The 26452-nt window shown below is 38.5% G+C and overlaps 1 protein-coding gene across 2 annotated transcripts in view; it reads left to right on the top strand.

Moving 5' to 3' along the window:
• Window positions 1-26452, top strand: part of trappc9 (trafficking protein particle complex subunit 9) — a 302989-nt gene that overhangs the window by 26002 nt on the left and 250535 nt on the right. For both annotated transcript variants that reach the window (XM_059349529.1, XM_059349531.1), the window contains exons 9-11: window positions 5028-5171; window positions 22799-22925; window positions 26147-26292. In XM_059349529.1, coding sequence (XP_059205512.1) covers window positions 5028-5171; window positions 22799-22925; window positions 26147-26292 — 417 coding nt within the window. The remainder of the gene's footprint in view (window positions 1-5027; window positions 5172-22798; window positions 22926-26146; window positions 26293-26452) is intronic.

The raw sequence follows: 26452 nt of genomic DNA, 5'->3' as shown, positions 1-26452 counted from the left end.
TTATTTATTTTATGGGTCACGGGTTAAGTAGCGCTGATTTTGTATCAGTGAAGTAATTCAGTGGTGTAAATCTCACTAAATTAATCTTTTTCAAATACTGTTATCCAGGTTATGTGAGTGGCAGCAGTCTAAAGACATTTAATAGATAGGAAATGAATAGCATCACTTCATTCCACCTTTTGCTTTTTTTTTTTTCTTCTTCTTGTGTGTTCTGCATTCAAGCCAGCACTTGGTAAGGTCCTCATGATAAGCCTCTTGGTTCTACAGACTATTGACCCTTGTGCATTGCAGCCACTCAATGGCAAGCGTTAGCAACACAAAAGACAGAGCTCACAGTGAACAGAAAAGCTCAGGGACATCCATGGGTTTTCTTATGATAGTTATTCAAGGGATACTGGTGGAGGATTTTTTTCTCAGATTTGCTTTTATTGTCTGGCCTAGTTTCCTGTACAAACTGAGAGTTGAAATAAACTGCAGATTGTCTGTGGTCAAATTTTTATCCTTAATACCGTCTAAAACAACCTTTCACAGTTGAAGTTTATCTCTATACAAATAGTAGCTATTGATGGCCTGGGTAGTAGTAGTAGAGAAGTAAGTATCCTTAATGTGTACTACATCAACTTATTCCCTCTTTATAAACTATAATATAATTCTATAATAAAATAACTAAAATAATATTAATTTAATCCCCTGGAAGCTGAAGGCCACCGTAGGTTCTTCTACATGCTTTGAAGGGGAGGGATGGGCCAAGGGATTACTGTTGCCTTTAGATGTATTTTTTCTTCAATCTCAACGTTTCTTTTTTTTCTCAATTTCAAAATCTTAAACCTAAAATGAACAAAATGGATTTTACTCTTCACTTTTTGACAAGTCTTGCTGTGAAACTGCAGAAAATGCCTTAGCCTTAGCCTTGGATTTCTAAGTTGTAGAAGTATAGCAGACTTAAAGGTTTGATTGATTCCTCTGCATTTCCATTCAAGTGCCAATTTCAAGAGACTTTTGAAAGTTATTCCTCTAACAGGTGTGCAGAGTGTCACCTTTCCAAAAAAATGTATTTGCCGCACATAGAAAAAAACCCTCCTCTGCATACTGACATAAAAAATGTAGTTATCTTTCTGTAATGAAATTATCTTTTGATCTAAACTGAAAAGTACAGCCTTCAAGAAATAAAAAGCATAAAAGAACAGTGTTCCACTCAGACTTAAACATATAGATATTGAGCATTAAATGAGTTTTGACTACTTGTACATAAACACATACTTTAAGTATCACTATGGTGGATATGTTCCAGTGGAAACAAACCTTTTACTCCACCACGGTTGCAACAGTTATTCCACTGCCACCAGGGATTGGCTACGAGGGAACAAAAAAGTTCTATACTCTTCCTGGTTTGGTTGAGACACTTTTTTGTCTCATGTTTAACCTTAATTTTCCTGGAAGATTGCCCTCTGGCAGATAGGTGTCATCAATTGGTGTCATTATTCTATAGCCTGTATATTGTGCAATCAACATTTACTTTTCCCAGAAAACAGTTCCACATCCCTGTACCCACGGTTGATCTGTACCTTTTAATACTCAAATTGGAAATGCTTTAAATTGAATGGAGGTGTCTGTAAACATGCAAAATAAGTGCATACATTTCATAACATATATATGAGTGAGTAATTACTTTTAAAAAAAAATCTGTACCACATTTGCTCTAGCATCCAGCACCTGACAAAAAAAAGCCCCAAAAATATTAGTTTTTACTACTTCACGGCAATTTATAATAACATTATGATATAATGAGATGACCAATTTCTTTGTAAAAGTGTGAGTGACTATTTGATTTGGTTCTCAGGGTTATAAGATTTAGATTATGTCCCATTATTGCGCATGGGCCCAATGGGAAAGGAAAGTTTAACCAACTGCAGGTAGCCACTTTTAAAAAATGGCTGCCACGGCAACCAGGGTATGCATTTGTGATGGCCCCATATCCAGTTTTGTTCCCAATATAATTATCAACACATCTGCCAAATTTGATGCTTTTATCAAAAAATGAACGATTGTTATGATATATTGAGCTATGCCACTCCACTATTCATGATAATAAGTTAGTGGAAAAAACTTGTCTAATGCCAGTTTAGTTTTTGCGATTTGGTGCAGGACATGGCACACCATGTGATGCAAGACATACTTCTCTCTGACCAGTCAGTGGTTTGCAATGTTTTAATTCCACCAGCTCGATTGGAACCTCCACCAAGGTGGTACAAAGAAACATTCTCTGTACTGTTGCTAATGTAACATCAAAAAGATGGATGTAAGTCATTATTCCAGTCCTTGGGCACTTTATTTCTTGTATCTTTATTTACAATATACTAATCTTATCTAATTAGACACACAAGTGGATCAACATGGAACCTATTCCATGGGACTTGTGAGCTGGATTAAGAGATCTTAAGGAACCATATCATAAATTATCCATACTGATGTATCCTCTGTAAGATCCAAGTCCCTACTGGGGCCTGAGTATCCACTCAGAATGACTGTTATGTCTTTTTTTGAAGGAGAGATCAGGTGGAAGTTTATGTAGCATTTAGCTGGAGAGGCAAGTTCAAGTGAGAAGGAAAATGGACATCAATGGTGCATCCCAATAAGACTGCTGTTTTCTGAGATATAGTGGAACAAATGGCTTTTTAAGTGGCTCACAGGCCCTTTTTCAATACCTCCCTCTGTTACCAGAAATGGGGACACACTTTCTTCCTTTACACAGACCCCTGTTCTCCACTGTCATCTTACTGCCGCAGAAATTTTGGGAGCTCTATTCTTGTTATAATTTGTTTATTATCGAGGAGAATAATGGTGGTATCTCATCACCCCTGCACACTAGAAAACTCCCTTATTTTCATCAGAGGCGTCCCGGAGTTGCAGAGCCTTTTGAGTCAGGTTTTGCATGACAGTGCGGCTGCTTGGCCGCGGCACCATGCTCATTATCTTGGCGGTGTGTTAAATGAATTGCCAGACACCTCCAGTTCAGGTCTGAAAATATCACAAATGAAGTCATTTTTCGTGTTTCGAGTGAGAGAGACATCCTCAGAAAAGTGTCCTTTGGATTACTGTTCTCCAGATAAGCACTGGTTTTGGCAGACAGGTGGAAGTCAGCTATTTTTAGACTGCTTAGTGGGTGCAGTTTCACGACAGAAAAATAGCTTATGAAGGAATTGCATTTACAGTTTGTTCACATGGCAGAAGAAGTCAGAATGAATAATGACCCCGGTAGAAAAATGCTGATAAGTGAAAAGCATAACAGGAATGATTTGATGTTATTGGAATTGGTATTTAAGCTGAGGAAACATCCGAGTGTTTACCAAATATCCTCCCTTCCTCCCTCCCTCTGGCCCCCGCGGCCTCCTCAGCACATCTTTCCTCTAGTTTTCTTTTCCACTTAGTGAGTCAACAGTCGACAGCTGGGAGTGGAGCAGGGGATCTCGTAGGGGGCTGAGGGTCTTATGTAACAGTTGGTGTCAGGCTAGAATGCTATTAAGATGTCTTGTGGAGCTCTGCAGAGCAAAGAACACTGGCGAAGTTAGCACCATGCTGGAGCACATGTGACAGGCAATGGGGTGTACTTCAATTTTAGGAGATGGCTCCAATGAAAAGACTTGAGTTTGATCTAATCATGTGTGTAACTATAAGTGTGGAGCATGCCAAATACAGACTTGTGAAAGTTTGTCACGCACTTGTCGCCCCTTCTCAAGCATGCATGTTTGCCACTGAATACATTCCAGTGTAATTATTACTAGTCATTGTGTAGGTGTGCTGAATTTAGGGCAGGGAAATTATGGGGTAACTTATTTGTCTTTATTATGCAATCAAACAGAAGGAGCGAAAAAAAACTTTCCACACTGTAATCAAAATTTAATTGCAAGTAAAACAAATCTGTGATTAAAAATGTATTATAAGGGATCAGAAAGAAATGAATGTTTGAAATTCAGCTTTTCTTTGCAAATCCAAAAGTTTTGTTTGCTGTTGAGTTCTAAAGTCTATTGAGATGACAAAGCTTTACACAGTTATATTGTTCTTACTTGCATAATTGTTTGATTGCATATTAAAAACACAAAGTTACCACCATAAGAGATATGCCTAAAACCTCACAGAATAATTTTCCAATATCAGTATATATATATTATTGATGTGAATTGAATTGATGTGTTATTGAAGTGAATTGTGTTCCAATATTACTCATAGCATCAGACATAATCTAATTTCTTAAAACAATAACATCAATAACCAATGTTTCACTTACAATCACGTCAAATGATTTATTGTAACAGGAGTGAAGCAATAAAGCAATATGGTCATATTGGCACAGTATGATTAAAGATGACAAATGATAATACTGACTTATCACCCTTAGTTGATGTTTGCAGAAAAAATCATGAGGTTCATACTCTTTAGTAATGTCTTTAGAATCTGTTCTGTCTGGCCAATTTAAAAATATTTTGTTTACCAAGGTTTGATTGAAAAATGACAAATGATTACTGTAAGAAACTACAAGAGCACTTGGAGAGCAACACTACATATGAGTCTGGACAGTCATGGATTTAAACCGCAACCTAACCCACCACCTACAACCACACGGCGGGAAGTCTAGTTCAATCAAAACAATAAATTATCTTTACAAAATAAAATTGCACTAGCGTTACTATAGATTAGACTGCTCAAAAGTATAGCTTTAGATTAAGATGAACTGTACATTGACAACTTTGAGTGGTCTCTATGACTAAAAAAACATTCACTGCTTGTCATGGAGTGGATCTTTACACTGCTGTATTGCTACTTTACCTGAATAAAATGTATCTCAGAACTTCTTCTACCACTAATGGGGACACATTGTCCTTTTATGATCTGTCTCACAAGTGCAGAATATGTCTGGATGGATAGTCTTTATGCATCTGTACTAATAATCTGATCAGACGGCTGTGTAACATTAGATGTCAGCAATGAGCCATGTCAACATTGTGAATGTTAATGTCTCTTTCTCTCAGGTACCCACCGAGGCTGGGCTGCTGTTCAGATGCGCCTCCTACATGAACTGGTGTACGCCTCCCGTCGCATGGGCAACCCCGGCCTGTCTGTGCGCCACCTGTCCTTCCTGCTTCAGACCATGCTGGACTTCCTGTCTGATCAAGGTCAGCTCACAATAAGGCTTGAAAAGCAGCAATATTACACTTTCCATTTCATTGTACAATTTCAATCCTGTGAGGAGCCTCCAGCCTAATGCAGAGCCTTAAAAAAATATCGAGAAAAAGCCACCCTGTCCTTTGGTGATTGCAGTATTATACCTTATGCTTAATAGTATGCGATTCACAACAAAGCCAGCTTTTTCTTGGCGGGAATGCAACATTGTGCTCTTACCAGAAATCCTGTGCAGCCAGGAGATAGGGTTTTTACTGAAGCAGTGTGAGCCAGACGGTCCACTGGCCACACAAAAGAGGCCAGCGTAATCCCTGGTTGGCTACGGAGCATGAGAATGGAGGGAGGGAGGGAGAAGAAGGAGACGAGGTATGAACAAGATGAAGCAAGCTTACAGTATAAAATATTAAACACCAGCAAAGGGACCTCTGCAGCTGTGTTTAGGGTGCTGCTTATACAAGCGACATTACATCAAAGGCTAGAAAAACGCTACCAAATGATGTCATTACTACTGCTACTGCTGAGTGTTTGTCACTGTACACGCTGACCTTGCATGCTGAGTTCTTGAGCAGTGTTTGTTGCTTCAATAAAATACCATTTCATATTTAGTCACTGTAAGTTTTGGGGCTCAGAGCGCTGTCTGCTGGAGTTTGGGTGCCCTCCTTTTATTGTCTCTACTCCCGTCTGCAGTGTGATGTTACAAATGTCAGAACGGTTATTGTAGTTGGCTCCAGTAGAATAATTCTCTTTTGATGTGTCTTGAGGTTTATGTGTGTATATGTCAGGCATAGAATAGAGATGGGCAGGAAAGGACTTTTTCCCCCCTCTCCCTGTATAAAAGCCCTATAGATATTGTATTCAAGAAATGAAACCTTAAACTGAAAGTTTTTAGATGTTTACAGTTATCAGCTCTGCAGGAAAAAACACTGTTATGGTGAATTTGAAGGTGTACGTAAACCCCTTTTTGACCAAGCGATTCCACAGCTTGTTCCAGGCCAGGGGCTACGAGCAGGATTATCGTGACCAAGTAAAACGTGTGTCATTAATTTTTATTCGATTTGTTTAACTGCAATGTGATCGATACCAGGTTGTCTGTGCTAGGCAGCTAGTTAGACCTAGCGGGCTAGCGTTAGCTTACAACAAAGGCTGACATGAACGTCTTTTGTTTAGTGTTTAATAGAATCACAGTAAAAAAACGGCAGCTGTGGTTGCCAGAACTTTACCGTGATAAATACAGTGCAACTTTTTCTAATATTACGGTAAAAAGATATTGGCACTGTTTATTTCCCGTTTAAGATTGCCAATTTATTCCATATTTTACTGTAAAAAAAAAAAAGTTTTTCCATCAAAAGAAATACTGTTCGGCCACATAGTTGACAAGAAAATACTTTATAAATGTCGCATGAATTAAAGATTAAAGGTTTAGCAGTTTTTTTCCGTAAAATCTACAAACATTTTTTACAGTCCATAGCATTCAAGATGAACAGCAATGCAGGCTCGTAGGCTGTTATTATGCTAGAAGTTAGCGTAAGAGTTCCCTCTCCCGGACATTTGAATGCACTATTGATGCTTGCAGGGTTAATGGGACGATGGAGTTTTGCACACGATGACCCAACCCCAATAAATACATCCTTTGAAATTTGTTTAATATCCAGACTTGTGCCTGCTCCACAACTCATTAGACTATCAATGAAGATAGGGCAAAGAAAGTGCAATTTCACTGACTGTGTCGCATTGTCGAGATTCTCCACTGCTGAGTGGCTGTCATAACCCATGGCTGTGAATATTTGTAGCATCCATATGACTAATTCACCACATTTTTGCAAACCAATGTTGCAGTAAATTCTAATTAAAAATCAATCATTCAATTTAAATATGCCCAAAGGATGATCAATGATTCAGTCACTGTGCACATGTTGAAACTGACTTTACAAAGTAAGCCAGCTTCACAATTCAGGATCAAATTGATCAATCATTTACAGAGATGAAGGCTCAAATGTAATAAAAAAGTAATTTACTCATTTCTGTCTGTGCCTATGATTGACATTTTACAGAATGCTGTTTAGCTGGCAAAAAGAAATCCCACAATTACTGACATTATTAAACAACCTAAAAACAGTGTTACCCGTCGATCAACTTGTATCCAATCTTCTTCTCATTATCTCATCAGCAGCTATCTCTGTGTGTATACGTTGTCTAAATGTGGGGAAAAGCCAAATAGGAGCCAAATGGATATGATTAAACATTAGCACTGTAATGTTACGTTTCTGCAATCCACGGATACATTGAAACCCAATCTTGAAGTTAAGCTACATTTGAATGTTGATCACATTTTAAAATGTTGCATAAAATATGGTGATTATCAGTTGAATAACTGTTTCAGGTTGCGACTAGATTTGGGACTTGATTTGCCCAAGACAAAATGACTTAGGACTTTTTCACTGATAATGAATTCTTGTCTTGATAACACTGGTAATATCAAAGGTGCTATTCAAACCACCTGCATGTAATTGTGTGCGGGTGTTTTTTTAATTTGTTAGCTTCTATAACAGAGGATGTAATTGAAAAGGAACTAAAAATAGAAAGAGATGATGAGAAGAGATACTCAAGATATCGTCTATCTGATAACATCACATATTAGTGTTGGTTCCATAAGTCTCGTTCATTTTTGCAGATCTTGATTACATCATCTTGGATTGTAGTAAGAAAAAACATTTTCTTTATTGTCTGGATTCCACATGCCATTCTTTCATGTTTTTATGTCAGCACATCACCCACAGGAGCAACATTGCTGAATTGTCTTTTTTTTCAAAGGGCTCTCTGAGGCTGGTTGTACCTTTTCAAGTCTTGGCTGGTACTGTAAGAAACACAGCTCAATTGCTTTTTGAAAGCCTCTTCCTTTGGTGGCATCAGTGAGGGACATGTGATAAGGAAGAGTGAGATTAAAAACACAGCAATCAGATGAAAAAAAAAGGAGCAGCAGAGTGAAAGAGGAGATGGCATGAGTAATTGTTGTCCATGAGACATGACTAACCCTCACTGTCTTTCCAAAAAGAACTGCTTGCATTTGAAAAAGAGCTGCTGGCTGAAAAGTATGGAAGCCTATTTCTGCAAGTAGAAGAAAAAATTGGAAAAATATTCTCGAAACTATGAATTGGCATCGTAATGACTTGGGTATCTCAAAATAATGACTTGGTGTTGCAAAGTAATGTCTTTGCTAGTATCTTAAACTAATGACTGTAAAGCAAATAGTGAATTAGTCATTATTTTGCAGTACTAAGTCATTATTTTAAGATGCTAAGAATCTCAAAATAATGACTTCGTATTGCAACAGTACTGACTTATGGCATTTTTCCACTGAGTACTTTCTGAGTACTTCTTGGAAAGCGGCGGAGTGTTTTGGCTCCCCCACTAGTTATTTCCTCTCGGCCTCTGTTCCCATACAGATACTTTTGTAGCGGCTAACCAACGGAGTTCAAATGTGACAACAGACTGACGTGGCAAGCAATGTTGCCAATTTATCGACTTAGTCGCTTTTTTGAAAGAGTCACTAGAGGGGTCTGAATAGTCGCTAAATATAGTGACAAACAATAAATCTAGCAAATTTTTCTGGTGTTATTGGAGACTTTTGGAGACTCGTTTCTGCTCTTCTTAAAGAGTAGCAGGCACCGTCCAAAAGCACTCACAAGCGGCCCAGTCCTCCCGCAGCAGTCTCTCCCAGCTGCAGATGCAGGAGATGTTAACCCATCAGTGTCGAGTCTGCAAATGAATCAGGCGGAGTCGCTGCCTCAACTGTATCCAATCAGCGTCGAGTAGTTAGTAGTGGCTCAGAAAAGTACATACCCGAGGCAGTTAATTTCTGAGCTGCTACCTGAGCCGCTAACCGGTGAAGTTGGGCGGATCGTCTCTCCCAAGTCACACCCATAGCGGCTCACTAGAGTGAAAGAAACCTAATGCAACACGTCTTAGCCATCCATCCATCCATCCATCCATCCATCCATCCATCCATCCATCCATCCATCCATCCATCCATCCATCCATCCATCCATCCATCCATCCATCCATCCATCCATCCATCCATCCATCCATCCATCCATCCATCCGCTAAGCAAGGCCTTTCCAGATGTCCCTCTCAACAGTCACAACGTCCAGCTCCTCCACCTTTAACGGGAGGTATCTCTTCTACCCTGAGCAAGACCCGGAGATACTTGAACTCCTTCGCTTGAGGCAGTACTTAATGACTTAGTATTGCAAAATAAAGACTCCAAAAGTCCAGGGCCATTTCTCATTTCCATTCCATCCTTGTGTTTTACCTGCTGGCTGCCAGGTTAACACAGCATGATAATTGCATTGTGACCAGTGGGTGTCCCAGGTGATTGGCGTTGCTGCTGTTCGTAGTGCTCCATAACTCTGTAGCTCCCAACATTTGGGAAAACATGAAGGGACTGATATGCTATGGTATGTAGGAATACTTGACAGCAGGTGTTATTGGCCCAACTTCATTATTCTCACAGGCCATTGGGCACAATTTCTCCAGCAGGCATAGAATATGTGTCTGTGTATCGTTTACAGTGATTTGATGTCGGGTAAAGTGTCCCTAACCACCAATTAGTGAACCTCTTGAGTTAGAAAACCCTTAAAACCAAACATCACTTATATTCTCAGTAAAAAAAATTGATGTTTTTATTATGCAGTTGCAATGACCAGTGAAATTATTGCGTCATTTGGTGAAAATGGCTCACGACTTACTTCTTCAAGAGCTGATATGATTGTTTAGAGGGTGCAGACCTGCAATAGTAATTCCAATTTCATATGGTGTCCTTTGTTTATTTACTCACATTTCATGAGATGTGAATTTCAGATTCTCATGTTTTTTCCTGGGTATTAATAGACTTTGTCATAGATTTCAATTAAAGAGATGGGTATACCTCCAGGAAGTAAATGTGCAGTTTCACAATTTTAGGAAATTCAGAATGAAAAAAAACAAACAACCTTTGCTGTTTGTTTTAAGTTTGCTTTGATGACTTGCATTTAATTAGTTGTGCACATGCTTAATTAATGCCCATCTTGCCAAGGTTGTGAGTGGGAGTTGTTTACATGGTTGCATCAACTTTCACACAATAATCCTCTTTCCACAACGATCTGTACAGATTTATAAAAAAAAAAAAATCTCCTATGGCAGATGACTTGTTTTTTTTGACTCACCACTGTCAGATTTACCAAAACAGCTCCTGTTAAGTTGTCCATTATAGCCAGGGCTGTATCTCTGTTGCACTTCTGATTTGCTGTAAGATGTGTAGAATAATAAGCTTCACCAAACAGTAAGATGTGAATACATGAAATGAGGCAGCAGTTAGAAGACAGAGACTCTCTGTCTGCCTTGATGTGGTTGTTTAAATGAAAGGGATCAGTTTCATGTAGCCTGAAAGCAGTTGTAGATGATAGATAATGTTAAAATGGCACTACACTGGTCTTACCCATCAAGATCAGTTTGCCAGTCATTATGAGGACCACTCAGCCTTTGAAAACAACTGTGGCTCTGTAGGGTCTTTGTCAAGTAAGTAGATATAGAAAATAACCCCAATGATGTCATCGGGATATTTCAGTTATTTTAAGTAAAACTGGTGGGTGCATAGAGTTTGAAATACAAGGACATAGGCATTTACCAGTAGGGTTGCAACAGTATTAGATTTTCAAGTTACGATAACCATCAGATAATATTATGGTTTGGTTAAACAAATGATTTATTATAAATTAGGCATGAAATCATTTTTTAAATGGAAGTGTGCATAAATAGTCCCCTCAGGGTTTCCCAATAATTACCTAGAGTCTGGCAGCCCGTTGCAGCTAATCTGTCCCGCCAGACTGTCATGTGCTGCGCTAACGTCACATTTCGAGCTACTAAAAGTATATTTACACGATTCAAAATATAAAGTTATTTTGCGTTGCGTTGCTGTTGTTCACCCGTGTGAACAATGGTTTGTCACCCGTCAGTCAGTCAAAACCCCCGACCCACCTTTCCGTCCTCCTCCGAGACATGCACGCACATTAACACACTTCCACACACAGTGAATTTACCAAGCTGCTCCCCACTTCTCCGCTTCAAAACTCGATCGCTCTGTATGTAAGTATGTACTAAATTGTGTCTGTTTTGAATAACTTCCTGTTGCTAAACGCATGCAGCTTTCAAAATTAGAGCACAGTGTGTTAACAAAATCAACCACAGAATTTAAAAGAAGACTGTCAAAATAAGATGCCTTAAATAAAATATACAAGGACCCCTTATTCTCTTATAAAATAATTCTTAAAATATGCAATGATTAAGATGAGTGTATTTGATGGAATAGTGGTATTAGAATGTGTGAGAGGCACCAAATTTGGGCTTTTATGGGAAAAAAAATGATCCCCCTAGTCTCCCGGTCTGTCATGTCCTAATGGAAAGCATGTTGACAGCAATTAAAAATGTCACCGTAGCATAACAATAAAGATTCTATAATACAGTAGTAGTAATACATTTAGCTCTCTAAGTGCACGAGATTGATGCATTTTACTGATAAATGTACAAGATTTTCAAAACACTGCCCCTATTTAAATTTATTTTTTTGAAAGGTTTTCGCAATTATAATAACTTTTGGAAATAGAGGGGAAAAAAGGATGACCATATAAAAAAAGTAATTTCTCTTTACAAATGGATAAACCAATCATCGCTGTGTGTGTGGGGCGGAAGTTGACTAGTCTGACAGGCAGTTGAGGAGGAAAGAAATCGATCTTGCACAGGTTGGTTTTTTAGGTACACTGGATTATAACTAATGTGAACACCTTTATACAGGTATATAATTGCAACTTTATTTCCCAGGAAGTCTGTGTTAAACAAAAATATACGATAGAGTGGCATTTTGGAAACTTGAACCATATTAGGGACCACAACATCTTCGCCTCTGCTTCAAAATAGCTGAAATACCCCTTTGAGATTTGTCTTTATTGCCATAATGACATACATAGCACATTACATACTGATCGAATCACCACATCAAGGGAGAGGAGGCACATTGGCCTTGGATGTATACTCTCACAGCAATACTTATTACTTATATTTAATCAAAATTCACTTGACTTTGCAGTTCCTCCCACCCCTGTAGGCATAGACAATGCCAAATACAGGAGCCAAAAAAAAAGTCAACTTATTGTCGCAGTGCAACAGTTTTTGTAAAGTCTGAGATGGATAAGTTTGATAACGGTTGCTTTTTAGCAGTGAATTTTATACCGGGAAGATTAATGTCACTCTTTCTGTTGCTAAGCTTCCAGTCTTCAAAGATTATTATTTTTATTTTATTTTTTCCTTGACATACCAGCTAGAAAAATCTAAATTCTGTTCATATGTCTCTTTGTGGTCTGTCAGTAGTTTTCATTTCGCAATATAATTTGATAAATCTCCCATTGAAAATGTTCCCACTGTCTGTGCTGTCATTAAAGGTATTTGAAGCTGTAGTCTCACTTGCTCCCTGTTTGTCTATAAAGCAGTGTCTAAGAATGATAAATCTCGAAGCACAGCAAATATAGAAATCTCTGGTGGCCCTTAACTGTACTGCAGAGTTTTTTTATTTCATTAAATTGTAGAAAAAGATTCAGGAGAATGATGGTGGTGTGACTTCAGGACCTGCTCAAAGTTGAAAGCCATAAACTTCCAGTTATTTTTGCCTGATTTGCTTTTGGTTACCGCTCCATTATTCAGCCTGGCATCAGTTTTTGTTTGCAATTTTCTACCGGAAAATGGCCTATTATCATGCCTGATTTATGTGTCTGCTTTTTATCACGTCAATTGTTACTTATTGACCATATACTATGTCTTTGTTGCTGTGGCCTCCAAGCCATGCAGCAGCCAAGTTTCTAAGCTACTTTTAGCCTCCATTCACAGAGAGACACATTGGATAGAGAGCATAAGAGCAGGTTTATCCGTCTCTGATTTGCCTCTGTAGCTGCATATATTTGATACATGCTTTCCAGGGCAGCCTTACACACAGGTGTGTATGTGACTGACTGACTGAACCTATTTCTACATTCAGAGCACATGCCTGTTTTAAAACCTGTTCTCAGGGAGATGTAAGTGGCGCGGTAAGTGCAATTCACGCTAACGCCTGGATTCCACTGGATGCGTAACGACTCCGACAGGGGTCTGTCCGCAACGGCTGCGTATCTACGCAGTCCGTCAACACCCACCGGATCCGTCTGTGTCGGAGCTGTTGCGGACAGCAGAGTCCCGAGGACGCACGAGATCTCGCGAATTCACGCCTAATCAATTGATATAACTGGAAGATAATCAACATCTCCTCGTTAATGACTGGAGACAAATCCAGCGACTCCGTCTTAACGAGCGCTAACGAGGTCGGCCGGCTTGTTAACGAGCCGGCCGACCTCGTTAGCGAACCCGAGGTATTTTATTTTGAAAATATACCGGTGTTTTATTTTGTGTCTGTGCAAGACTTCCTGTCCCGAACGATCTGCTCTGTGCTGAATTTATGCGTAGTGCTCCGTCGTCCGACAAAAATAGAAGCTCTGCGCAAGTGTTGCGAGGGCTGTCGGATGGCCCTGCGTTGTCGGACTCATTACGCAGCGGATCTGCAGTCGGTGGAATCTCACACATTGATTATAATGGGTGCGTAACGGCTCCGACGACGGATCTGCAGCCGTTACGCATCCAGTGGAATCCAGGCGTAACTTTATCTGCTGTTGTGTTAAGTGAAGCATCTCTGCATAGACTGCTGTTAAAATCACAGATATTCCGCTGTACATATATTTTGAACATAAACCGCATATTCATTGATTAATCAACTGCAGTGACAACCGTATGGGATGTGTATCGGGGGACCGGCTAACTGCAGCTGTTACCAATTGAGGCTCCATGGTGCAGAGTAGTGGTCGACCGATACAAGTTTTTTAAGGCCGCTGCCGATACAGATTATTTTGACATCAGTTTTAACCGATTCGATATGTGCTGCCGTTTTTTTGGGTCGATTCTTGAAGCCGATATTGCACCGAGCCTTGCCTGGTGTTGGCTCAGTGAAATGGGCTAATTGATCGGCGAACGCATGCACGCACGTATCGGCCAATGCCGATACAAGTAAAAAAAAAAACAAATATCGGCCCGATAAATCAGCCGGCCGATGTTATGGTCGACCTCTAGTGCAGAGTCACACTTTCAATCCGCTAAGCCTTGCCAACTACTGCACTACACGTAATACAGTGTACCATTATCAGCAAAGAAGGCAGAGGAGTAAATGAACAGTTGCACACCGAGCAGCAGAGAGAGAAGCTATCGCTAGCTGCTAAGCTAAAGTAGCTAACAAAACTGAATAATGCATAAACAGATGGGATTAGCAATGTCACAACAAGAAGGAGAGAGATATAAGTGCTTTAGCAAAACTAGCATAGGTGTAAATAAAGCGGACAATTATCCACTGTAATGTGTAACTTTAACAGAGTTAACTATATTTAGCGAGAACAGCGAGCAGACACTACGACCACACAGAAACACCAGAGTGACACAATATGCACGCTGTCAGCACGTCAGCAGCAGGGGTTAATGACATCATTAAGCATATTATTAGACGTTTGTGTTAAAGGGAAAAAAGCATACTCACTACTATCCAAAATATTCAAATCATCGACGCTACCGTTAACTATTGCTGGAACACAAATTGCATTAACCAAACACGGTCAGCCATATACTAGGTTTTGATATGTAGGTTCCTGCTCTGACAGCGTTGGGCAACATTTTCCAACGTCAGTCTCTAATACAAAGGCCCCGATTGCATATTCAGAGGTCTGCAATCTGTAATTGAATTTAGTCATCTTGCTTGTTTTCATATAACCAATGACGATATTGTTCCTCCTGGGATCTTGAATTATCCACTAAATTCTGCAATGTGCATCACACAGCTATGTATTAGCATTTTTATGGAATGGTAATTATAAGAACCATTATAAAATAATCACAATTTGGTTCTGGGGGAGATGATGAGCTGAAATACAACCAGGATTTTTCACAAGACAATAAGGATATTTTTTAAAGGAATACTTCACAGCATGCCACTGCCACGGGAGTACAACTCCCACACTATTCTAATAATCATGATATAAAGAGACTTTGTTTTAATATTTACAACCCTGACTGAGTGTTATCATTTGCTCATCTTTTTGTTATTGTTTGTTTACATATATTTGATTAAAAACTGTACAAATACCATGTATTTAATTCTGTAACTGATCGAAACTTTGTTTATTGTGAATATGCACTTAATTTGATGCCTGCAACTCAAGATCGCCAAGGGGCAGCGGGAGTAGGAGGTGATGGGGAGGGAGTTACTTCACAGCACACCAGTGGCATGCCAACTCGGACTTAGTGTCAAAGAATAACATACCCAATACACTTAGGTGAATAAACATTTATACAAGTGTGGTATTATTTTAAATATTTAAATAAAAAAAAACCCTAATAGCAATTAGGTATTCAAGCAATAGCTCCCTTTTAAAAAGTTTTTGTCTGAATTTGGCGTAACAATATCACAGCATAATGTTTTGTTTAACATTATTATCTTATCTTTAATAGGACAAGGTATTTATTGATCCTAGGCCTGTCACAAGACCACATTTTTTAGGACGATATATATTTTTATTGTTGAGTACATCCTTTTCCACAGAATGAATTTTTAAATCTCAAGAATATTAAACATTGGAATTGAAATGTGGGAAATAAATAATAAAGAATCCTAAATAAATAAAACATGAATAAATAAACTACAAATAAAACAAATAAAATAGACTCTCTGGATTTGCTCTGTTAACAGAAATTGCACTGAGATAATATATTTTTTAAGTATTAATAACATATTAACAGCTGTCTCAGAGGGTTTTTTTGGCAATACCTACTGCCTGTCAAACTTTTGCAGTATTACTAAAAAAGCACAAAAAGTCTGCATTATAATGTGTTCACTATAAGAGAGACGTGGCTCCTTTAAGAGGCAGGGCAGTCAGTGATACACAATAGCACAGTGTGAACAGGCTAACAGTTAGCTCTGTAGCAGTACAGTGTGTATGTGCTGCAGCAGTATGTGTTCACTTAGCGACCTCCGTTTGTTTACAACAAGCACTGGACATTTTGTGCACAGTTAGCCTGCCGGTTTGTTTACAATAAGCTGCGGTGCGCTGTGCAGTTAGCGATAGCAGCCGCAGTTGTTGTGCGGCTGCTAAGCTGAACAGTGAAATCCAAAATGTTCCCACACCACACTGGCTTTGGCACCAATTCCCTTTATTCCAACAATATCTCTGGAGTTGTGCAGCCGTCGGGAAACTTGACTTAGAGTAGCACACTCACTATGCTTCATTAACAAATTAACTATTGGTATCTATGATTATCCGATCCAAGGAGAAGTAACTTTATGATGTGTGCTGCCTTGCGCAAATCTCACTAATGCCTGTCATGTGACACCTCACTCTGGCTGTTTCTGCATTCACTGTTCCTCCATCAAATGTTTAAAACTAATCGGCGGACCATATGTCCTCATCTCGGATTGTTGAACAACAGCTTAACTCACTTAAATGCTAAGTCAATGACAAATATGCGGCATTACTGCTTCCCCAGTGGAAGCCCTTCAATACACAGATACACCTGTTGAGCAAATCAATTTGAAGGGAAGAAGTCCATGACAGGTTGGCTGTGATCGGCTTTGCTTTCAAGCATTCCGTGCTGTGAGGGTGCATGTTAACATTGGGACGTGATTCCTGTGCCTGTAAAAATGCAGCTTTAATGTCCTTTTTTCAGAGTTAGCAACTCCCATTGTTGAGCCTTGGTGTTGGGTAAAAACAGACCCAATTGATTAACTTCGCTGCAACGTGAACACATGGAAATGAGCCAGAACCAAATATACACACAGATATAGCTGTAAAACTGTGAACCCAGCTGAAACTAGATTGGGCATTGTGATGTATAGTGAAACTTGAGCTACAATGTCTCATTTTGAGGAAACGTCAAGGAATAAGTAAGGAATGGAGGGAGAAAAACAGAACTTTTATGCATCACAGCAGACCTGAAAGACTGTTTATGGTGCATCATCTTAAAAAATAAATCAATGCATTATTTATTCTTCACAGATTGTCCCTCACACTAGCCCGCCTCATTTTATATTACTTTTCATGGAGCTTAAGCTTGCGAAACAGCTTCCAAACGAACTCAATTGACACCTGCTGATTTACGAATTATGTTAGATCTGTCCTGACAAATTGGGAGGCATTAATATGGCTAAGTACAAAAGATGCTGTCAGAATACCTGAGCCCTCTCATTACTGTCACTCTAATTTGTTTTGTACGGGCATTATTCTTCTGTTTATGGAGAAATGAATGTTCGGTCACATCATCAATACATCAGGCTGTTGAAAGTGAAGCGGTAATAAATTGCTTGCCAGGAAAGAAGAACTGCAAACAAACATGTTGGATGAAGGCAGTTTTTTCAGACCTATGCAAGTGTCTCGCTCCCACCCTTCTGTCATACAACAAGGTGATTTAAGCTCAGTTTGTAGCCAACAGGATGCACAGCAAACTTTAAGCCACGCTGTCTTTTATTCTGCCTCCAATGTTTATTCTCACTCTTGACGGCTGACACTTTGAGATGAGATCCTTTTGTTTTGGGCGCCCTGTGAAGTGTTAAGAGCTGCACCTTTTCTCCCTTCTTTTCATTAACTATAAAAATGTGTCTTTGCTTATCTGGACAGTGTGTTCCAGCTGTCAGGCTAAAAATGTGTTTTGTTGTGTTTGTCTGGGCCTGGAGCTTCTTGAAAAGTAGTGTAAAAATAGGTCAAATAATATTTTTTACTGTAGTTTAACCTCCTAGTTTGATTAGCTAAAGGCCAGCTAACCTCAAGGAGAAGGGCTGTTTCCACTACCAGGCAATACCCAGAATGAGGCTGGTCTCACTCGCCGAAACGCCCCTAATTTGAATACGAGCAGTCCAAAGTCGGCTTTTGTCGGGACTTTTTTCATCCCTGTGGAAGAGCAGGGTCTTTTTTCTCCCCTGAAAACAGCCTGGTTACTGACTGGATAGATCGCTAAGCGGGATGTGACGTAGTACTCTACATGACAACAACACACGCCATTTTTAAAAGCCGGCGAAGCAGTGTTTCCAACTTAGCGACTTTGTTGCTGAATTTAGCGGCTTTTCAGACCCCCTTAGCGACTATTTTTCAAGAAAGCAACTGGAGACAAATCTGGCGACTCCTTCTTACTGTTCTTAAGAAGAGCCGCTGTTAGCTGCAGTTAGCTCTGTAGCAGTACAGTGTGTATGTGCTGCTGCTGCAGGAGGTGTTCACTTAGTGATCTCTGTTTGTTTTACGCGACAAACGTAAACAATAATGAAGGCGACACCGAGAAGGAAGGAGCAGAGCTTGGTGTGTTTCTTGTCACTGTGTTCATGCACATGGCGGCAATGATTACGATAATAAAATTATTGTCGTGACTACTCGCTACTTGGACTTCTGTCCAATAAGCAACCAGGCTTTTTTCAGGGGAGAAAAATGGCCCTACTATTCGACAGGGCCAAAATACGGCCGGTCAAATAGGGCTGGGCGATATGGACCAAAAGTCATATCCCGATATTTGGTGATTCACTAATATTCGGTTCCCACCTTGAAAATCTTGATTGTATAGATGTCTGAGCTGCCAGGTTAAAGAAGTGTGTCAAGCATCCAGTAGAACAAGACAACATCCATATTTGAATTACTGTCTGGACAGACATAGATTTAAAGTGCAACTTTAATGGATGGAGGAGGCCTACAACTGCACAGTAATCATGTTAGTTTATACAGCTGTGAATTTATTTCAATGGTGAACTGGCTTTGTTGGCCCCTGAAAATGTCGTGGTCAAATATGAGAAGAGATTGCACCATGTAGGTGACTGAGAAGTCAGTCAGATAGCACTGTGTCAAGGACTGATCATCATTAATTCAACATACTGAATGGCCTAAAGAAAAGATAATGTTGGTTATTATTTTGTTCTATTCTTGGCAAACACTTTATTCGGACAGAAACAACCACAGTTCTCAGCTTTCTGCCCCAGAATGCCCCCTAAACAAAGGGCTGCTGTGAACCATCAGACATGGATGAAAAAAAGGACAAATATGCCATCAATCATGAAAGCTTTGAGCCAGAGGGACAACTAAGCTATCACCCATTCATCTCTTGCTATTTTATTCCTTCTACACTTCTTCCACTGATTCCCTCCTTCCTCCATCCATCTCAATCTCTTTTTATTGCCTTCTTTTCTCCCTTTTCCCTCTCACTACTCCTTCCATCCTAACTGTACTTTACTAACTGTACTTCACTCTGCTGGTGGGTCTCTCGCGCCCAGATTGTAGTTTGTAAAAATATTAACAATTTAGTTGAACAGTTTCCTTGGGAGGTTTTTATTGTTGCTAAGAGACATGAAAACCCTTGGACTCAAAATTTTGGCTGGTAACACTTTTTTTTTAATGTCTCTTCTTATATCACCAATCTTTATCTTAGACAGCTGATTTGATGCAAAATGGATATCATCTATATTCCAGAAAAACATACAGACTTCACATTATAGTATGTGTGTACAGTCATGGAAAAAAATATAAGACCACCCTTGTTTTCTTCAATTTCTTGTTCATTTTAATGCCTGGTACAATTAAAGGTGCATTTGTTCCGACAAATATAATGATAACAACATTAATATCTCATAAGAGTTTAATTTAAGAGCTGATATCTAGACATTTTCCATGGTTTTCTTGATGCTGATTTTGGTTATTATCAAGAAAACTAGAAAATTACTAGATATCAGCTCTTAAATTAAACTCTTTTGAGGTACTTTTGTTATTTTCATTATATTTGTCCAAACAAATGTACATTTAGTTGTACCAGACATTAAAATAAACAAGAAAGTGAAAAAAAAAAAATGGTCGCATTTTTTTTTCCATAACTGTATATAGGGATAGTTCAGGATTTTGGACATTAAGTTGTATGAAAAACTTGCCAGTAGTGTAGTGGATGCAAAGTTATTAGCTCACCCTCCGAGCTCCGATGTTGGAGGTGGAAAGTAAGGATTTACTCCACAAAACTACATGTTCACTAAAAGGTCACCCCCAGTGTACATTCTATGATCAGACCCAGCCAGAATGCCAACACAGGAGCTTTGACGGTAAGCTAATAGCTTAAGTATTTCATAGAACGTAATGTCCAAAATCCTGAGCCATCCCTTTGATATAAAAAACTTGCAATCATAAGACTTCATAAGGCACCTATTAAGGACTATAGATCTGTATGAAATCTTTGCAACCCTTCTAAATAGCCTCCTGTTGATGGACACTCTCGAAACCTGCAGAGCCAAAGCAAATTCTCTGGCTGGGTGAGCAGTAATGTTCCCTCAAAAGGTATTGATGGTACAATAAAACTTCCAGTGTTACTTGAAGGCTGGGGCTTATATTGCTGAGAGAGAGACACCTCACAGGTCATTAAAGCTGGGGTAGGCAGTTTTCTAAAAAAGGTAAAAAAAAAAAAAAAAAAAAGCCAGAACTGGAACAATCCAGCCCTTCTCCTGCAGCTCTCTCCTCTCCCCTCTCTGTCCTAAGCATCTCAAGCCAAGACAAGCACGGGCATTTGAACACGCTTCATGCAGTAACGAGTACTTGTTACTCTAGCATGTATGTACATGTAGCTAGGGCTGGGCGATATATTTTTAAATGTGATATGGAATTAGACCATATCGCATATATCGATATAGTTAAATTTTTTTCCTTCTTTATATATAAATGTTGCCCTTACTAAGATTTGTCATGTTTAGTTCTTTTGTAATGTTATTTTTTCTTTTCTCATATAAATATATCTATTTAAAAAACATGATTGGCCTATTTTATTTCATAGGCTGTTTATTTAACATGTATTTATTTAAATGTGCACTTTATGGAGCTTTGATTTAAAAAAAAAAGAAAAAAAAAGGTACTCCTGTTGTTATACAGTATTGATGTTCACTTAAATATACCGTATCAATAAAACTACTTGTGACATACTACTTGTCATATTTGGCTTTGACATTGACTGAACATTTGCTCTCACTTTGCGATAAAAAAATATAGAGATATATATCGTATATCGATATTCAGCCTAAATATATCGGGATATGACTTTTGGTCCATATCGCCCAGCCCTACATGTAGCACATGTTTACGGTTTATTGTCTGACTGTTTTTTAGACTCTCTTTTTGATCAGTCCATCCTTCTTGTTTGGGTTGCTTTGCAGTAAAGGGAGTTTGTAGACTTTTTGGGTTTGTCCGTCTGTCCCATTCTCATAAAAGCAATATCTCAGGCACATCTGGAGGGAATTATTTCAAATTTGGTGAAAGATCCACTTGGAGTCATGGGTGAACTGATTAAATTTTGGAGGTTAAAGGTCACTGTGCACTGTAAAAAAACAAACAACCCCTGTTTTTATGGTAAAAAAACGTTGATTTCCCGTTTAAGATTGCCATTTTATTCAATTTTTTTACCATATAAATAAAAAAGAAATGCTGTGATGCATAAATTAAAGATTTTACCATTAAATATTACAGTATATTTTTGTCAGAGATATGGTGCTTAGTACATTTAACAGTTAGGGAAATATTTTTTTACAAAAGATAAATGCAAAAATTACAGTGATGCTTGGATATATTATAGTATATTTTGTTACACACACTGTCAGTGTAATTTACAGTGAAGTAATGTATTTTTCAGAAAAAAGTGAAACTGAAACTGAATTAACCCATTTATCATTTTACGGTCTTTTACTGTCATGGTTTAGCAGTTTTTCACCGTAAAATCCACAGACATGTTTTACAGTGTGACCTCAAGTCCTTTCCATTGTTGTGAGCACCATATGTCAATAAGGCCAGAGGAAATTATATAAAATTAGGCACAAACGTCCACTTGGACTCAAGGATGAACTGATTAGATTTTTGTGATTAAATGTCACTGTGACCTCAAGTCCATCCAATTCTTTGAACGCTATATCTTAGGAAAGCCTTGAGGGGATTTCTTCAAATTTGGCACAAACATTTGCTTGACTGTACAAAATAATTTTTTTGACCACAAGTCAAGAATTTACACACTAATCAAACTTTCACACAAATGTTGCAAATAATAAAATGATACAGTGATGACATTTTATATTCAAAAGGTCAATGGTCAGTTGTCACAGATGCTAGAAGTTTTTCTGCAGGATTTTCCGCCCTTGAATCGGCCTTTAGCCTCTTCAAGGGATGTAGAGCAGCCAATAGGAAGGCCCTCTCCCTGACATGACCTCTGATAGGCCAAAAGCTCCCATCGCAAGCTGGTAACAGAGCTAAAAGTAGAAGTCATTGTTCTCTCACACCACTATTATCTGCTTAATTTATGTCACACACAAAGATAAAGTCTAGTGGAAACAGTGCCCTTATTATCCAGGTATGGGGCTCTTTAAAAGGAATTGTGTTGCACCATAATTGTTGCTGTCTGATAATTGGATCATTGTATTGATAGACTTATGTATGTGCTCTTGTCATTTGCTTAATGATTTTCCTTCTGTTCCTACATTTATAGAGAAGAAAGAGGTGACCCAGAGTCTGGAGAACTACACCTCTAAGTGTCCGGGTGGAATGGAGATCATCACCCTTCCTGATGGGCTGAAGCTCCCTCCAGTGCCCTTTACAAAGCTCCCCATTGTTCGGTAAGACAAGAGTATGACTGATTGTTACTGTATCATGTTACATATTAGCTAATTTCACCCAAATCATGCATTTGAAGCAATTATACTATTGCCACATAAAAGTTTGTCAGTTTGTCAGTAGTTGGCTATTACTGCTGAATGGTTCTATGAAAAATCCCTGAATATTTAATTGGTGCTTTTAATGTCAAGTGCCTTGAAATGAGACTTTCATGAAGTATTAATTTAAGAAAACATTTCTCAATTGGGCTCAATTTGGATTTGTTCTCTTTTGATAGCTGAGTTTTCTTCACAAGGAATTTCATTTTGTCAACAAATCCCATTCAAAGCAAACAATTTTCATCTCTCAATACTATTCAAATTCTCTGGTCTGTATGTTGCATTTGTAGAAGGAGTAAATAGTATGTTTGTTGTGAACTATTTTAGCTCTGGATTTTATTGAGCTGCAGGGTGATAAATATTGGGTTTACTCAAAGTAAACTACATTAGTAGAGGGAACCTTTTCTGATTTTTAACCAGTGACATAGAGCTGGTCGGCAAAGTTTCCTTAAATGACAATACATGTCAACAAGTGTGGCTCATTGATGTGTTTTAATTCAGGATGTGCTGATCAAGTTTTTTTTTGGCTCTGATCCCAGTACCAGTTCTTTTTATATTGGGTATTTGCCAAATCCAAGCAATCAGTATCTGACATGTTTAAATAAAAGCTGTAGCTGGTGAATCTCAAACACCCTATTTTTTATGGGCTATTTGATCCAAATTCTGAAGATCCTGATCCAAAACTATTAAATAATAATTGAACAACCCCTGGAAGTCATGTCTTTGCGGACCTCAAGTGGTTTAACCTTGCTGCTGAAGTAAAACATGGGTGAAAGATACAGACACATGAGTTGCATTTACAGAGTCTCTGGGTTCAAGCTACACGTCCCTGACATGACATAGGCTGGTCAGTTCATGAAGTCTGGACCAGTCTACTTTCCCTGAACCCAGTTTTATAGCAGAGATTTTACTAAAAAATTTAGGTTGATCTCCAAAAGTCGCCTCCTTTCAATCTGTTGATTTGTCAGTTTATTGCATACGTGGACACGTCATGTCACCAAGCAGAGAAGACAGATATCGTCTCTGCCTTACATATCATGTCCGTGACCTGACCTGCAACAAACTTTCAAAACACAAACTCCTGCCTTGATATGACCTGTGATTATTACTGGAGACACAGATTTTGCAACAAACATGTCACATAAAATATATCTTTTTGTGATAATAGAATCTTACTCTCAATAGGGCAGTTAAGCAGATGGAGTAAATGTATTTAGTTTACCAATAGTTTAACAACAATATTAGCACATGAGCATTATAACAAAGCAGCTTGTATGATTAATCTATCAATGCACAGAGAGAGGTTACATACACAGAATGTGAATTACGCATGCATAGAAAGTGACCTACGTCCACAGAGACAGACAACAGAGACAGAATAACAGATTATTCTAACACTAATGATGTTATTATATTTAGTAAAAAGCAAAAAAAAAACAGAAAGGTGAGTGGCAGTTTCATGCTTTTACAGTGCTCTAATAACTTATCTTTTTATCATATCAAAGTCCACCTTAAAGCAAGACAAATAGGACCCCAGAGATAACTGCTATCAGAGCTAACAGATCAGTTATTTTGAAATGAATCTCACACAGGCTTTTAGAATCGTTCCGCAGGGAAAACCTCCGTTGCAAAAACATTTGTTATTTCCTATTTCCTTCTCTGCTACTTTGAAACTCAGAAGTACAAGTTTACACAAAGGCGGGAGGTTTGCTCAGAGCTTTTTGAGTGTGAAAATAATTAGGTAAATTTGGGTCCTTTGCACGTACCACAGTAAGTAGGCTACTGTTGAATCAGAAGTGCTGGAGAGCTGGAAAGAGACCAAAAGAAACCTGGCACTGCCAAAAAAGTAGTTAAAAGAATTCTAACTTTCTCTGAAGTTCTCATCGTGCCTTCGACCCTTTGATCATGGAATTCATTATTACCTTACCATAAATACTTTGACGTATTAATGGGCGACAGTAACTTTCCTACAGTACAGTAGTCTTTATCTACCAGATTACATTGACTGTGAATGAATTGATAGCCCCTTGTCCCTGAAACTGTGGAGCACACTCTTTCTTCTAGTGCCTGTACTGGCACTGCGCTGTTTTTATTGGTTTGCTGAGCTTGTAACCTTTAACAAATGGTGGCATTATAAATATTTGGCAGTGCACTGTAAAATTCACAAAAACTCATCACAAGCACTTGGATTATACAGCATAAGCTGTTGTAACTCTAATGATGCACTGACAACCAAGCATCACCAATTGGTCTCTCATGCATAGTTATAATAGTTTTTGATTATTCATTACTTTTAGTTTTAATTTCTTTGTGATTTTTTTGTTTTCAAATTCAGTTAGTTTTAATTAGTTTTTAGAGTGAGTTTGCTAGTTTTAATTAGTTATTTTTGGGAAAATGTTTTTATTAGTTTTAATGTTAGTTTTAGTTTTTTGTAATGGGGTATTTGTTGGGTGCCAGATTCAGAAAGGTCATAATAAATGTTGCCTTTATTTCCTTTGTCTGATCCATCTCAGCCCCCTGGACTTGAGACTACTTGAACATGACTTTTTATTGCATAGTTATATCCTGTCTGGGTCTGGTATGTGTTGTGTTGTGTTGTGTTGTGTGTGTGTGTGTGTGTGTGTGTTGTCTCCTCTATTTGTATCTTACCTTTGTACTTGCTGTCTTTTATATTTGTATTTATTTTTATTTTTTACTACGGATGCAAACTAGCAGCTTTGCTATAATCCGGCATATTTACAAAGATGTTTTTCGATGTTCATCAATGTGCACTGCCCCTAACCAAAAATAAATTATTAAAAAGTGAAAAAAAAAAGTATTAAAAAAAAAGTAATATGTTTACTAAGTCATAAAACCAGATAGATAAAATTGATTTCGTCTCAACCAAAAAGGATGAAAATCACAGACATTTTCACTATATTTTTTAGTTAGTTTTAGTTAGTTTTGTAATCACAGAATACAGTTTGTTAGTCATCGTTTTTTTTAAACTCGTTTTTATTTTTATTTCAGTTCATGGAAATGTTTTTTCAATTCTAGTTTTCGTTATTTCGTTAGTTTTCGTTAACTATAATAACCTTGCTCTCATGTTGTCATTGTTGTGCTTTTACCTGTGGTGCCCAAACCAGATCAGTGAAGCTGCTCAATCTGCCCGTCAGTCTGCGTCCTCACAAAGTGAAAGGCCTGCTGGGACAGAATATGTCCACCGCCAGCCCCTTCATCTACTCACCCATCATCATGCACAACAGAGGAGAGGAGCGCTGTAAGAAGATCGGTAAGGCCAACATCATTTCTACTGTATTCTCACACACATATAAACACCAACTGTTTGGGTTTGTTTAGTAAAGGTGAAGCCTGACAGCCATACTCCAGCACATACATGTGACTGAGGTTTCATTAAGGGTGTTTACATTCACATCAGGTGAAACATGTAG

This window comes from Centropristis striata, chromosome 14 (genome assembly GCF_030273125.1).
Source record: "Centropristis striata isolate RG_2023a ecotype Rhode Island chromosome 14, C.striata_1.0, whole genome shotgun sequence".
In the NCBI taxonomy this organism is placed as follows: Eukaryota; Metazoa; Chordata; class Actinopteri; order Perciformes; family Serranidae; genus Centropristis; species Centropristis striata.
Note: the sequence above shows the minus strand (reverse complement) of the source record. Positions and strands in the feature narration are given on the sequence as shown.